At 37.7% G+C, this 15,446-nt stretch overlaps 1 protein-coding gene and 1 long non-coding RNA gene across 7 annotated transcripts in view; one reads left to right on the top strand and one right to left on the bottom strand.

Moving 5' to 3' along the window:
* WDR7 (WD repeat domain 7) overlaps positions 1–15,446 on the top strand; it is a 353,142-nt gene that overhangs the window by 85,977 nt on the left and 251,719 nt on the right. For all 6 annotated transcript variants that reach the window (XM_038525932.1, XM_038525930.1, XM_038525933.1 and 3 more), the window contains one exon: positions 14,615–15,384. In XM_038525932.1, the coding sequence (XP_038381860.1) occupies positions 14,615–15,384 (770 nt within the window). The remainder of the gene's footprint in view (positions 1–14,614; positions 15,385–15,446) is intronic.
* On the bottom strand, positions 3,989–5,956 carry LOC111095146. Its single transcript, XR_005353448.1, has 3 exons — positions 5,643–5,956; positions 4,627–4,797; positions 3,989–4,398 (listed from the first exon to the last, which is right to left on the bottom strand). It is a non-coding gene; the product is annotated as an uncharacterized LOC111095146 (long non-coding RNA).

Genomic DNA, 15,446 nt, shown 5'->3' with positions numbered 1-15,446 from the left:
GCTTAAAAATTTTTTTGGAACCACAGATATAAAAGATTTAAGGCTATTGATTAGGCACAGGCATATAGGTAAGGTAATTGGGATCAGTTTCTGAACATGTGTTATTACATTGCTGTTATCACAGGCACCAGTAAGTCAAGAAAGTTAGCAAAATCCAGCTGTCCTGGCTCTATCTCCTCCTTTCTTTTCTTTCTTCTCTATCCTCCTTCCACAATCCATCCATCATATTACGTTAATCCTTCCTCCTCCTCCTCTTCTCTGTACAGGTGGTTCACGTATTTCTGTCCTGATTCTGTTGTCCCTTATTCTCTCTCCATATTTACCCCACATTCATGGGACTCTCATGTGTAGAATGTATGCTACATGTAGGTTGTGTGTGTGTGCGTGCGTGCGCACACACGCACGCACCCATGTGCACTTGCATCTTGTGTGGATATTTCCTAGAGTTTGGAATGAATGCTTTGAATATTTCCAACTCAGGTTATTTTTCCAACTTTTTCTCCAGTTGAGTGGTAACAAAGTTTGTTACTATGAATACCTTAAGGAATAAAAGTAAACTTTCAAAACTAACTACATTCTTTAATTGAACAAATTAATTGAACTTACTTTTTGGTGATTATAGGATTTTTAGTTCTCTTCCCTTTTTTTAAGGATCCATATATTAGGACCAAATTTACTGTGACCATTGCATAATACCATCAAATATGACATATATAAGGGAACCCCCGTTTACTGAAACTTAACAAGCCCTGTGGCTCTAGTGCCTTGTTGGCCCTCTGCCTTGTGCGTGATAGGTGTTCAATGGATTTATGGGTGGAATTCATAGTTCATATTAAGTGTAATTCATCATATTATTCTGAACCAAGAAATAAATGATCTTTTCTATGATGGTTTTAATTTCAGAACACTTTTGTTTCTCCTTGGAAGTACATTAACAAACCACACTGTACTCGAGAAGAAATTTAGATTGTTGTGCAATGTATGTGAGATACAGCGAAGGAGAAATTCCTTTTACCATCTCACATAATAAATCAAATGGCAGACTGCTGAGAGAATAGGAACACTAGATAGATTTAACCCTATGACCTTTTCAATAGCCAGATCTTTCCAGCCCTTGTGTATGATACTTTATATTTAACTCTTATTTGGGAACTTGAAGGTATTTTGAAGTAATTTGTTAGAAATATAAATATTTGTAGCTACATATTAATGTGTTAGTACCTTGGGTAAGAGATAATTTCTTCTAATATACTTGAAATATCTGTTCTTTATTAGACTATATAAAAGATTTTCAAACTTCTTGACTTTTATAGCCTCTGTTAGAAAATAATTGAATCAGTCTAGTTCAGTAAACATTTATTGACTACTAGGTACTGTGTTTGGCCCTGGAGAGCCAAAATGAATAAGACATGATACTTACCCTCAGGAAATATAAATAGATGAATACAATGCAGTGGAGTAAGTGAGATAGCTGTGAGAAATGCAGAAAATATTGCAGAGACCTGGACTTGCTGAGGTGATCAGGATTGGCTTCTTGGAGGCGGGGACGTTGAAGAATGAGTAGAATGTAGTCAGGTGATGGATGGAGGTGGGTTTGCAATATGTTCTGGGATGGCAGATGCAAAGAGAGAAGTGGAGAATATCATGTATGTTCAGCAATGCTGGAGGATTGAAGAGAGGAGAGACAGGAAGTGGTGTGAAATGAGGCCGATCCATGCTTACCATGCGAAGGTGCTTAAACTTTATTTTTTACCTCACTGGCTTTCATACTTTAAAAAAACAAAAGAGCATTAGAATCCTTCCTTCAAAATTTAAATGAGAGCAAGTATGTGCAACAGATAGTAGAGAATGTAGAATAATATAAATTCAAGAATTGTTTGGGAGTGATATTTGACAGCACCTGGTGAGTAGGTACAGGTGATGAGGTTGACTCACAGGTTTTCTGACTGGGTGATTAAATAGGATTTGAGTCTATTGAGTGTAATATTGAATGTAGAAACAGGTTTTGTGGGGTATGATGATGAGTTACTTTGTATATGATGGAAGGATGTGGTGTTGGAATCTCCAATGGACACTTGGTACTTAAGACCGTGGAAGCCCATGAGATTATTCAGAGGTAGCAAATGGGCTGAGGTAGACTCTTGGGATACTAACCTTAAGGGGAGAAAGTGGAAACGATTTGGAGAAGGGTGAAGAGTTTGAGAAGAGTCGAGAGAAGGTGCTGACTTGCAGACTGAGGGGATCCAGAGTTTTGAGAAGGGTAGAGAGTGATTACTGTATCAAATGCAATAAATGTTCAGTATTGGAAGGACTGAAATGTGTTTGTCAATGGGGTCATCAGTACTCTTTTCCAGGAACATCTCTTCAGGGTGTTGGGGGCAGAAACTTGAGTGTGGTGGGTTTGGGAGTGAATGGGAAGTGTGGAAATAGAAATAGCACATGTAGGATACTTTTGAAAAGTTTGATCAGGAAAGGAGAAAGAATAGCTAGAGGAAAATGCAGTTTGGAAGGGGTGAGAATATTTGTGGATTCGGGTTAAAGAGACAGTAGAGAGAGGAACATCTGGATTAGGAAGGAGAGGAGGTAATTGATGACGATAGCTTCCCAGGGGACGAGAGAGTGGCAGATTGCAAAGGCTGAGGGAAGGCAATTGGCTTTGACCTGGAGTAGAAAAACTTTATTTTCTGAAATGAAGAGAGGGAGGGCAGACTGGATGTCTGAGTGGGTATATATTTCTGTGGGTATATATTTCTGTGCATAGGGGTTGGGAGTTGAAGAGAGAATATTCCTAAAACCTTCACATTTCTCCAAGAAGTTATAGGTAAGATTGTTTGTGGGGAGGAAGTAAGAACCCAAGTAGGGACTTGACAAGAGAGGAGGAGATGAGGAAAGGAGAGGGGAAGCTAGGGATGAGTAGGAGGATTGACTGTGAATTTGTAGTTGTAACGGGCTGTAATTAGCTATAGCAAAAGATACAGGAAAAAGTCGAAGGTAATTTTACTGCTCCTGAATTGCAGTTCTGTAATTCAGAGGTTAAAGGGCATTGAGGGTAGTTGTAAGAGATTGGTATGATTAACCAGAGGTTCTGGGACTGTTAGTGAAAGAGGATGAGGCTGATGATAGTTTTTGAAAAAATTGTGGAATCCGAGAACTGAATGCCACTATGATAATGTTCCCAAACTGTTGCAAATTGCAATCATCTGAGGATCTTTAAAAACTACTGGTGCCTGGCTCTTCCTTACGAGCTTTGTAATTGAATTGGTGTTCATGCAGCCTGCACATTGGGAATGTGACTCTAACATGCAGCAGTATGTGAACCACTGCTCTGGAAGGTGGAAGAGCAGGTAAGGTGGAAGATCTGGAACGAGAGAAGATTGTGCTCAGTGTGGAGATACTAACACTCAAGATTTCTGAGGTGAGGACACATTCAGCTGAAGTGGACTGGAGTTGAGACAGCCATGGAGTTGGGAGGGCAAGTATGGTCTCCGTCTTCAGCCCGGAAGACCCTGAAGCCCACTTTCCCAGTACTACTTGCTTTTCAGTGGGTGAGGACTCTGTGAGAAGAGAGGGCAGTGCCCTCTGGCCTGCTGATTGGGGAACAGGGATTGAGGATCTGATTTAATAATAAGACAAACATGTCTTATTCTTGTTTTTAGAAATTAATAGTGCAAAACATCTTTGATGCAAATAAAAAAACCCCACAAAGTAATGAAGCTAATGAGAACTTATCTAGAAGCAAGAATAACAGCAGTCGAAAACCAGCACTTATGATGTGCTGATATCAAAATGTCCCTTTATGGGCACTTCGTATGTTCATATGCAGTAGAATCTTTGTACCAGTGCTCTGCATCTTGTGACTGTGTGACATCTGAATTTAGTACTGAAAGTCTAGAAAGCTGTAGTCCTCTACTAATTTCAAATTATAAATAGTAAACTATAAAAATAGCACCTGTAGCATAATTAGCACATGTAACTGTAGTAAGTCACTTTTTTTTACTAAGTGGTTCTTCCATGTTTAACATTGTGTCATTTGCCCTTGGACTTGGAATTCTCCTTAAATCCATTAGGAAGCCCCTTGCCCACCCATGGATCCAGACCATAAGTTGAAAATCACTGACTTGGGGTTGCAGGCCCTACAGTTAACCTTGGATAGAAATATATTAATCAGACAGTCATCTCAGGGAGGCGGTTCATTGCAGTGTCCAAGGATAGGAAGTATGGTTAGTTGTAGTGGTTGTGGTTGAAATTCCATACTGTGCTCTCAGTAGCCTGGAATTGGCAATGTATCCAGGGGTCTTTCTGTGATCTTCCACACATCTTTCTCTGAGTTTGTATGAAGATGCCCATTTTTTCATAATTACACTCATACTCGGAAGTAGTCAGCCTTGGGTGAGAGTGCTGTTTTCTCATGGCAGTGGATGGGTGTGAAGAAAGAGGTAGGAAAAAGAAGAAAGGAGGGGATTTGTCAGCATAAATTGGGATTTCAGTTTTCCACAGTGCCCTGTAATTTGGTTCCCTGGTCTGTATTTTGATAAATGTAGTACTTGCCAATTGCTGGGCCTGGAATATCGGTGCCTCCTCCACCACCTTCACCTGGGAAGCTTCCCCTGGCTAGCTCCCACTCACCTGGCTACCTCCTTGTGCTCCCACAGGCCTCAGTTCTGTGACCACTGTCTCTGGAAAGAGGCCTGAAGTTTTCAGGTAATGCCACCATGTCTAGCAGTCATTCGGATCTTCTCTGATCATCTGGCATGTGCTTTACATCTCTGTCCCAGTATTAATTCTTTTTACCAGTACCTGAAACAAGATCAGTTTGTTTACACATCTGTTTCTGCGTCAGGGTTTCTTAAGTTCAACACTGTTGGCGTTTGTGGCTGGATAATTCTTTTTCTGGGAGCTGTCTTGTACCCTGTGGCATGTTGAGCAGCATCCCCAGCCTCTACCCACTAGATGCCTCTAGCACCCTCTCCCAGTTGTGACTGACAGTGATGTTTCCAGACGTTGCCAGATGTCCCTTGAGGACGAGGGGTAAGTCATCTCTGGCTGAGATCTCGGAGGACTGTTTGATATTGTTCCTTATATTTCCAGTGCCTGGCACAAACTGTTCATTCAATCACTGTGAATAACCCAGAATTTGAAGGTTGATTAATATGGAGTGGATTCATCTCTCCTCACCTCCATCACTAAAATCTCTGCAGAACTAATGCTGAGAAGCCCTTGATACCTAGAAATACATTTCTGGCAGATACCAGAGGATCCTGACTTCCTACATCCTAACCCTCTACTAGCTCTGCAACCTGTGTGATGGACTGGCTTGCCTCTTGGCTTCCATTAAAGTGGAGGCAAGAAGGTTGTAATGAAGTCAAATGGGCAACATGTTTTCACACATTTAGCACAATATGTATTCAGCACGCACTAGTTTAATACTCTTGATTGAGTGATTGTTTCATTCATTCTGCACAACTTGAGTGTGTAGTATAAGCTGGTCCCTGAGCTGGAACAGCTGGAGAGGCATGAATCACTTCCACACCCAGCAGGTCCTGGTGTTGAGGAGTTCCTGCTCTCATGAGCAGAATTGTGATGAGCTTTATATTACCTAAGGTATGAGCCAAGTGGGAGAGAGCCCTTGGGAGAAGACTGACCTGATGAGATGTTGGGAAGGCTTCTCTGAAGAGAGTCATTTGTGTAGAGGCTTGGTTTCAAAAGGCAAAGTGTAGAAGAGCATCCCAGGCAGAGAAGACGCTGTGCCCTGTGGGTGGGAGCAGTGAGTGCCCAGAGAGAGCATGGGGAGATGTATGCCAGGCTGGCAGCCATGAGAGAAGAGGGTGAAAAACAGGTAAGAATCTGCTTGGGTGTATTTTTGAAATTTGAGATTGCTCACCACCGTGACTGTGGGTGGATTAAAGCTGTTTTCTTTTTCTCCTGTACATTTTGCCGTTATTAGTCTTAGCTTTTTTCTTAGCAAGTTGGCTTTCCAGAATATCCTCTCGTTTCAGTCATTCACAAATGTGTTAAGGATTTGGAATACCCAGGAGGATAATTAGCCTAGGAGCATTTTTTTTTTTGACAGCTTGCTTGCTTGTTTTTTTCTTTCTTTCTTTTCTTTCTTTTTTTTTTTTACAGTTTCTTTACTCCAGTTACTTTCACATGTGTCTTTAACATCCATTTGAGATAAAATGAGCTGGGTTTTATTGTCCCTGTTTTACCAATGAAGGGAATACTGTTGTGTTACCTGTTCTCTGTTTGTAGCCTCTCTCCTCTGTTTAGGAGACAGAAGAATTGGTGCAGGGGATGTTACGTGAATCATACAAAGACTTCTCTAATGAAGGAGGGGGGTGCCCCAGCCCCCATGGCTCCTGGTCTTGTGACTTTGGTGACTTGGCCATTTGGGACGAGTTGCGGCTTACTCTCTTGTGCTGGTGTTATGGAACTTTAATATATTAATCTTCTAATCTGTTAATATATTAATACCATTTGGATATTATTGTTATTCAAACATTATTTAGTAAGCGATGACCTATACAAATACCTTTAGAAGATATTATCTTTATAAAAGATACGATCTAAGTGTTTATATTAATACATATATTTAACTTTTGGGTAATTTACATTTTATTTATGTCATGTGACATAAATTATTGTATAGTATCAAATCTTAAAACCTCTCAACAGGTTAAATATCCCTTTTTGGTTTATGCTTTTTAATGAAAACACATGAAAGTCAAATAACATCAATGAGTATATTGTCATCCATGCCAATTCATAAAATCTCCTATTCCAAATCAAATATTTAAGATAAATATGTGGTCTAATTTTTTTTTAATGTGGTCTAATTTTAACTTTCTGAGAAAGAACTCTTATTAACCTGTGAGTATTAAGTAACAGCAGTACAACAGCAGAGGGCACCAAATATCCATTTCAGTCTTAACACATTTTCTTGATCGCTTCCCTTTCTTCCTCCCTCCCTTCCGTTTTTCTAATACAACGGACCCTTGAACTGCAAGAGTTTGAACTGTTTGTGTCAATTTATATGTGTTTTTTTTCCAGTATGGTACAATATTATAAATGTTTTTTCTTCTTTATGATTTTTTTCTAGCTTTATTGCAAGAATACAGTAATACATATAGCATACAATATATTTGTTAATTGTTAAGTTCTTGGGGATCAGAAGTATACTGAGATTTTCTGCTACATGAGGAGAAAAGGGGACTCTGTGCCCCTCACCTTCATGTTGTTCAAGTGTCAACTGTACTTAAAATTATTAATATTTAAACCATATATTTTTGTAGTAAATGGTGGGATTTTTCCCTTGGCTAATTTTAGAACATTTTAAAAGCACATTAAGATATCAGTGTGTTTTTTTATTCAAACCTTTTGCATTTAACATTATGTATCAAATTCTTTTAAAGATCTTTATTCAGTAGAATATCCTATCTATAATCAAGAATAAAATTTTTAATTTTTCCTACCAAAATATTCTTAGGTGATAAACCAGTTCTTTATACTATACTTAAGAAATCAAAAATTATTTAGACCATGCATTAGAAATATGACACCTCAATCATTACTTTATAAAACGCTATATTATTATTTGTCAAGTACATATTTTTCCTATATTCTATTTTAGGGCTTGGTTGCTATTTATAGACGCATGTACCTCTGTGTGTTAGATTATATATATAACATTTCCTAGTCTTAGTATCCTTGATCTCTGGTTTCAAAGCAGATTTAGAATTAGTTTTTTTTTTTTTTTTTTAATTATTTACTCATCTGCTTCACACAGCATCAAAATCAGCTGATGCTTAATGCTCACTGGTATAAATCAACTTTAGGTAGAAATCTGTACTATTTGGTACTATAGGTTGGACTCCACACTTTTTCAGGAAAAGTAATTATCTTACTAGGTAACTTTAGAAATAGTCCTGAAAACTGTGACTTTAGAAAATGATTCAGAAATAAATAAGTTTAAAAATCAGAATCGCTGAAGTGAATGATGCAAGAGTAAAATTATTGCCAACATTCTAAATTTTTCTAAATCATCAGATAAAATGACATATGCTTAAAATATAATTTTAATGTTGGTTTTAGGGGACAAAGCTACCAGGTGTTTCAGCAGACATGATTTAACCTAGCATATATTCACATACATAATAATAATAAATGTTATAACAAGGATGCATCATTTTCTCCTCTGCAGATTGTAAGTTGTTGTTTTCTTGTTGCTGGGGTGCTGTTTATGGTATGCATGTGTGTGGATATGCTGAAAAATGCTGGGCTTGAATAAAGATTCATCTCCTGTTCATAGTTCTGTCATTTTCCTTGGGTTTTTCACTTGCAGTACAATTTTACTTGCTACTCTTAATGTGATTGCTACAGGTTCACTTGCAGTGCTGAACAAGCAATCCAACAATTTTTTTTCTATTGTTGCATTTATGTAATATTTTAAGTCAAGTTCTTTATTTAGTATTTGAAATGGCTAAATCTGTATTTTCCTCTATACAGAAAATATAACGCTGTAATGGGCTTAGCCCTTAAAATGAAAATGTCAGATACATCTGTCTTACTAGCTTTTTAAGTACGTTGTATGTCTTTTGCACTTACTATTGAATTTTACTAGCAAATTTACTAGCAAATGAGACTGTTTCATTTGTATATATTTTATAATTTAGCTTTTCTTGTTGCCCTTTCTCAAGTAAGTACAAAGGCTTTATTTTCTTACAAGCATCTTACATATAATAGACACTCCACAAATATTCGTTGAATTTAGTCTTCTGCTGTGATGATGTAAAAGGGAATTTGCAAGCATACATTTCAAATGTTCTTAACATTTGAAACATATTAACAAGCATATTAACATTCCTTTTAAAGACTTTCCAGGATTAGGTAGCCTATATGTGAAATTGTTAACTGTAAGATGATTTGAATAAATTCATTTGCTCTGGATTTGTGTATCTTATGATTAAGCTAAGAGATCCTTGCAGTTTGATAGATATTTCTGCTCATTTGCCTGTAGCTAATCTTAGTGTGAAATATTAGAATATCAAGTGTATCTGTGATCAACTGCCATCTCCATGCATTTAGCTAAAGTCTTGCCTTACAACTTTGCTGGTTATCTACATTTTATTGTAATAAGCCTGTAAGTCAGTAAAATCCATTGTCCGGTACTTGAGGTCATATGCAGGGCTTGGGGGGATGAGTCATTTTCTCCTTTTTCCCTTCAGTCTCCCTCTATTTTCACCTGCTTTTATTATTGCTTTCTGTTTTCATTCTCTTTTTCAGACTGTGGCTTGCTATACTATAAATTTATATTATACTCTTTAGATTCTTCAGCTGTGGTATAGAAATTATTTCCCACTTTCCTTTAAACTGATTCAGTTCAGAGCAGAGGTTTAAGCAAAGGAGGCAGAATTAGTAAATTGTAGGTAATTTTTGCCACAGTGACACAATCAGCACGGAGAGGTTGTGATAAGAGGAGTTGCACACAATCACATCCAGATATCTTGGTACCAGACACTAGATAACCTTTCAGTTGTCCACACACATGGGCTTTCTTCTGGTGCACCTCCGGAAAGAGACAGTACCAGAGCAGATCTCGGGGTGCTGAAAGGGGCCCAGATGTGGTTGACATCAGAGGAGAGAGATTAAAAGCCGACCTTGTATCCTCACTCTTGCATTCTTTTTTCTTCAGGCCACACTTGCTGCCTCAATAAGTTCCTTACCAAACATGTTTGATCTTACATTTTTTGGTAGTAATGATCTCCCTTTCTCCTAATAGAATTTTGTAGATCTTTACTGGAAAGACAGTATTTACTAATGTACTGTGGTGGGCTCTCAATTTTATGTGATGTTCCCTCATACATAGTGACATGTCTGTCTACCTAAAGTTGATGTAAGAGAATGTTTTATCTTTTTCTGTGATATAATGAACTGTATTCCCCAGCATAGTGCTGGGGCTATAGCAGCAACTTAGCTATCAATATTAATAATTTTTATATCAATAATATTTTAGATATAATGTATTATAAATAACTTATCATTCAGATTAACGTCAATTTTTGTATTACACCTTCAGCGTTTGAAAAAACAGATACGAAGCACAGTGGTGTTAGAAATAAAAGAGTAATGTACGCATTCTTCACCCCTTCCCATCTTCTACATTCTCAGTACTGTTGCATACTTTTATCTTCCCTCATCTGGATGGCTTCTGTTTCCTCCCAATTCATATTCATGACTCTGATCTTCTTTTCAGCCAACATTGCTGGTGGATAAACATCTATTAAATTAAATTTGATCATGTCCTTCCACTCTCTTAAGGCTTTTAGGTGATAGTTCTCAAACTTTACTGCATGACATTGTTTGAGTTCTCATTAGGCAGATTCTGATCCATCCAGGTCTATTCGTACTGATCCAGGCTTGGTATCAGGCCCAGGAACCTGTATTTTAACAAATAGCCCTGATGATTCTGAGAGAAGCACTGCTTTAATGGCTCCCGAGCCTCCAAGATGAAGTTCAGAAGCCTTTGTGTGAACCTCTGTGCTCTCAGTGAACCGACCCTTCGTCAGCATTCTTTCTCTTGGTCATCTGTGGCTTCATCAACATCCATCCTGTCATGTCTCCTGCCTTAATCCTTTTTTACGTTTTGCTATCTTTCTGCCCTTTCATAGTTACCCCTTCAGAGAAGCTCTCCCTGGTCACCCAAGGTGGAGTTGGTGCTTTCTCTGTTGTGTCCCTTATTGTACCTTGCAATCCTCCTCTCTTTAGAGGACCATTCCTACTGTGTTGTCATAGTGTCTTTACATGTCATTCATTATTTGTGAGGTTTGAATTCCATGACTAGAAAGTCATCTTATTTGCCTTTGTATCTCCAGTATCTTGCACAAACACAGGCGAATGCCTAACAAATGAATTAAATATGGGAATAAAATGCAGGTCTTGGATTTTTTTTAAGTCATATTTTATATACTATAAATTTATATTATACTCTTTAGATTCTTCAGCTGTGGTATAGAAATTATTTCCCACTTTCCTTTAAACTGATTCAGTTCAGAGCAGAGGTTTAAGCAAAGGAGGCAGAATTAATAATAATTATGGAAATAATTTTTGAAAGAGCAGCCACTTGAGACTTTTTTTACATTTTTCTTTAATTGAGATATAATTGACGTACAACATTACATTAGTTTCAGGTTTACAACGTGATGATTCGGTATTTGTATATATTGTAGAATGATCACCATGGGAAATCTAGTTAACATTTGGGAAATGCCTCTTGAAGGATGGGTAAAATTTGACTTAAGCGGTTGTAAGGAGAATGAGAAAGGAGCATCATCCTGGCATAAGCAAAAGCATAAACATGTGACACTGCATGGTTCTGGAAGATACAAGTGGTTTAGGGGCGCCTGGGTGGCTCGGTCATTTAGACATCTGCCATTGACTTAGGACATTATCCTGGGGTCTTGGGATCAAGCCCTACATCGAACTCTCTGCTCAGCCGGGAGTCTGCTTCTCCCTTTCCTCCTCCTCCTCTTCCTCCTCTTCCTCATGCTTGCACTCTCAAATAAATTTTAAAAAATCCAAAAGAAAAAAGATACAAGTGATTTAATTGGGCTGTAGTAGAAGATATAGGTGTTGTGGGTAGAGATGAAATTGGAGGAGTAGGCAGCAATATATTTTAGAGGATATTTTGGGCTTTGCAGAGAAGTGTTTGCTTTGCAGAGATTGTATCCTTGGATTAGAAAGTGCTATTGAAGCCTCTTCAGCTAGGAAGAAACATAGTCAGATGGGACGAAGATTGAGACAGAAGAAAAACCAGTTACGGGAATTGGTTATAATTTTATGGTGGAAGAGTTGATTAACAATTTAAAATAATTTTATAAATTTTTAATGATGTCCTTTGTTCATTCTGCCAGGTATTCTGTCTTACATAAGACGAGTAAGACATAGTTAGTTACATAGTTAGTTCCCATAGAGTACAGGAAAATGTAAATATATAAAATACCTAACTATATCAACATAGCCAAGGCATATGTGTTTGTGATGTATAGTAGATATAAAATGTTATGGGAGCTGGATTCATTGTGGACTAATTTTCCTTGGAAGAATTAGGGTCTTGGTGGAAGAGAAGGGATGAGAACAGAACAAAGAAGAATATTTTGCGCAAAGGAATATGTAAAACGATTAATGGATAGGGGACTGTGGTTATGGTATGAGAGCTTGTTTGTTAAAGCTGGAAAAATATTTGGTATCAGACTGTAAAGGGCCTTGAATGTTGTGCTGAAGGATTTTGTATTTTATCCTGGAGTCATATTTTCTGATTATGAAAATAATATATATTGACTGTATACCATAAGAAATATAGGGAAATATAAAGAAAAAAATATTCTATAATTCCATCACAAAATATAATTACAAATATATTCATGTATTTCTTCCCAGTGTTTCTCACCATGGTCATATACATACTTAAGCATTAAATAAATGAAATCAGAGCCACACTCTGTGTGTGTGTGTGTGTGTGTGTGTGTGTGTGTAATTTTATCTCACTTAAAATTCGAACAGGAGGGGTTCCTCATTCGCTCAGTCGGTTAAGCATTTGCTTCAGCTCAGGGTCCTGGGATCCAGCCTCGAGTTGGTCCCTGCTCAGTGAGGAGTGTGCCTCTTTCTCTCCCTCTGCTCCTCTCTGCTCCCCTCCTTTTGCACGTATTTGTGCATACATTCTCTCCCTCTCTTTCAAATAAATAAAATATATATATAAAAAATTGGAACAGGAAATTTTGCCATGTGGTTAAATGTGCCCAGAAAGCATGATTTGTAGTGATTGCAGTATTTATTCTACTATATGGCTACACTTAAATTATTTATCTTTCCTTATTGTTAGATTATTTAGGCTTCAATTTAAAATAATGGCTACCATTTCACTGAACATCTTTGTACATAAATCCATGTCAGTATTTCTGATTATTTAGGAGAGAGTTCTAGAAATAAATGCACTGGATCAAACTGACTAAAGCCTTGCAATGTATTTTGCCACACTGCTCTTCTAAAAGGCTGCTATTTAAATTCACGCCAGCAGTGTGTGGGTTTGATTTTCATTGTACTCCTGATCTAAGTAGTTTTTAGTGTTACTGTGTGCTAATTTTATAAATGATATCTTGTAGTTATTTTAACAGTTATTTCCTTGACAACTAGTTTGAGCTGGTTTTTCCCTATATTTATTGACTCTCTGTTTCTTTTACTGTGAATTGTCCTTGATCTTTATGGTATTCTCCCTCTTACTTGGGCATTAGTATTTTTCTTGCCGATTTTAAGAAATATTTATATAGATTGTAACTCTTTCAGTCTTATTTCTGGGACATTTTCTGATTTCTTTTTAATATTTTTATAGTAGTGAATTTTAAATTTAAGAGTTTAAGAGTTTCAAAAGCTTTCTCATCTTGAGATCAGATATATTCACCTATATTTTGATTTAGCTTTTAATTTGTATTCTCCATTTCTCTTCATAACCCGTGAGAATGGCAGCTTTTTGGCAGAAGAGTGATGTGGTTGGATTTGTGCTTTTGTGGCTCTGTGGAGTTGTGTTGGAGTAGAGACTAGAGGCAGTGAACACTAGTGAGAGGAGAAAATAAGTATCCAAATGTGGTACAGTGATAGTGGGGATAGAATGGAAGAGGAATGATTCTCCACTGATGGTCTGGGAGGCACAGCGGGTTCAGTGGCATCGTGGACATAAGGACATTTAGACTGTGAGGTGCTATGGGACATCTAGATACAAGCTGTTTTAAGTAGAGGATTGAAACTCCAGGAGGTTGGTCCTTCTGATGATGGAAATTAGGGAGCCACAGGTGTTAGTCTTAATGTGGGAGTAGGATGACTTTTCAGGTTTGCTGACTGCTGAGTAGAATGGTCAGAATTAGAAGGTTCACTGGGAAGGGAAGCCCAGAGAGGTGGCTTTTAACTTTTTTTTCCACTTAGGGTTTTCTCTCACTCACCCAACAAAAATAAGAATGTCAGATACTGCAAAGAGTGTTTCCTTGGATTAGCTTACTACTTTCTGTACATTTGGTTAAAAGGGGCAGTAGAGGTGGGGGGAGAGAGGTCAGTAGAAGAGGGAGCATGGTTAAAGGATAACACTTCTTGTTAGAATTTATGTAAACTTGAGCATGTTCTCTATTGAGGGAAAAGAATCTGTCAACAGAGAGTGAAGGTAAAGTAGAAAAAGGAGGAATTTGATGGTACAGCAACTTAAAGGGGTGAGTAGCCATGATAAGTGGATTCTTTCAGATGGACCAGTAGTTCATTCGCAGAAAGAGAATTTGCTTACAGGTGTTTGAAACACACTTTAATCTCTTCTATGAGTAAAAAAGACTACCTGCTTCAATAAAACATTTTTCTTGTTTTTTAAAAATTGACCGTTTTATAATTGTTTCAGTATAAAGTTCTTGTATAAATTCATATCTTTTATGTGCTGCTACGTGGCAAAGTTCACGTGTTACTTTTAAAGATAGAGGTACCTAAAAAGACAGTCTAATAAGCATTCAAATTCCTCTATTACTCATTAATGAATGTATGCAATTAAACACTTCATATTATAACCATTTTTTAAAAATGTTTATTACAGGGAAATTTGCCTAAATATTCTCATAACTCCCTGATGGTTCAAGCAATAAAGACAAACCTAACAGACCCGGACATACATGTGCTTTTCTTTGATGTGGAAGCGTTGATTATTCAACTCCTGACTGAAGAAGCCTCTAGGCCGAATACTGCGCTTATTTCCCCAGAGAATTTGCAAAAAGCATCTGGCAGTTCAGACAAAGGGGGCTCTTTTCTAACTGGAAAACGAGCAGCAGTTCTCTTCCAACAAGTGAAAGAAACTATCAAAGAGAACATAAAGGAACATCTCCTTGATGATGAAGAGGAGGACGAGGAGATGATGAGGCAGAGAAGAGAAGAGAGTGATCCAGAGTATCGGGCCAGCAAATCTAAACCATTAACCCTATTAGAATATAATTTAACGATGGACACGGCAAAATTGTTCATGTCCTGTCTTCATGCCTGGGGTTTAAATGAAGTTCTGGATGAAGTTTGTCTTGATCGCCTTGGCATGCTGAAACCGCATTGTACAGTATCTTTTGGTCTCCTATCAAGAGGAGGTCATATGTCCCTGATGCTTCCTGGCTATAATCAGCCCACTTGTAAACTGTCACATGAGAAAGCAGAAATAGGAAGGAAGCTGCCAGCAACTGAGAGCGTAGGAAAGGGAACTTACGGAGTATCCCGAGCTGTCACCACACAACATCTCCTGTCTATCATATCTTTGGCAAATACGTTAATGAGCATGACCAATGCAACTTTTATTGGTGATCATATGAAGAAGGGTCCTACCAGGTGTGATTTGATTTTATTCTCACATTTTTTTTTTTTAAAAAAGAATAAAACCTGTTTTATTT

Source organism: Canis lupus, chromosome 1, assembly GCF_011100685.1.
Source record: "Canis lupus familiaris isolate Mischka breed German Shepherd chromosome 1, alternate assembly UU_Cfam_GSD_1.0, whole genome shotgun sequence".
Classification (NCBI taxonomy): domain Eukaryota; kingdom Metazoa; phylum Chordata; class Mammalia; order Carnivora; family Canidae; genus Canis; species Canis lupus.
Note: the sequence above shows the minus strand (reverse complement) of the source record. Positions and strands in the feature narration are given on the sequence as shown.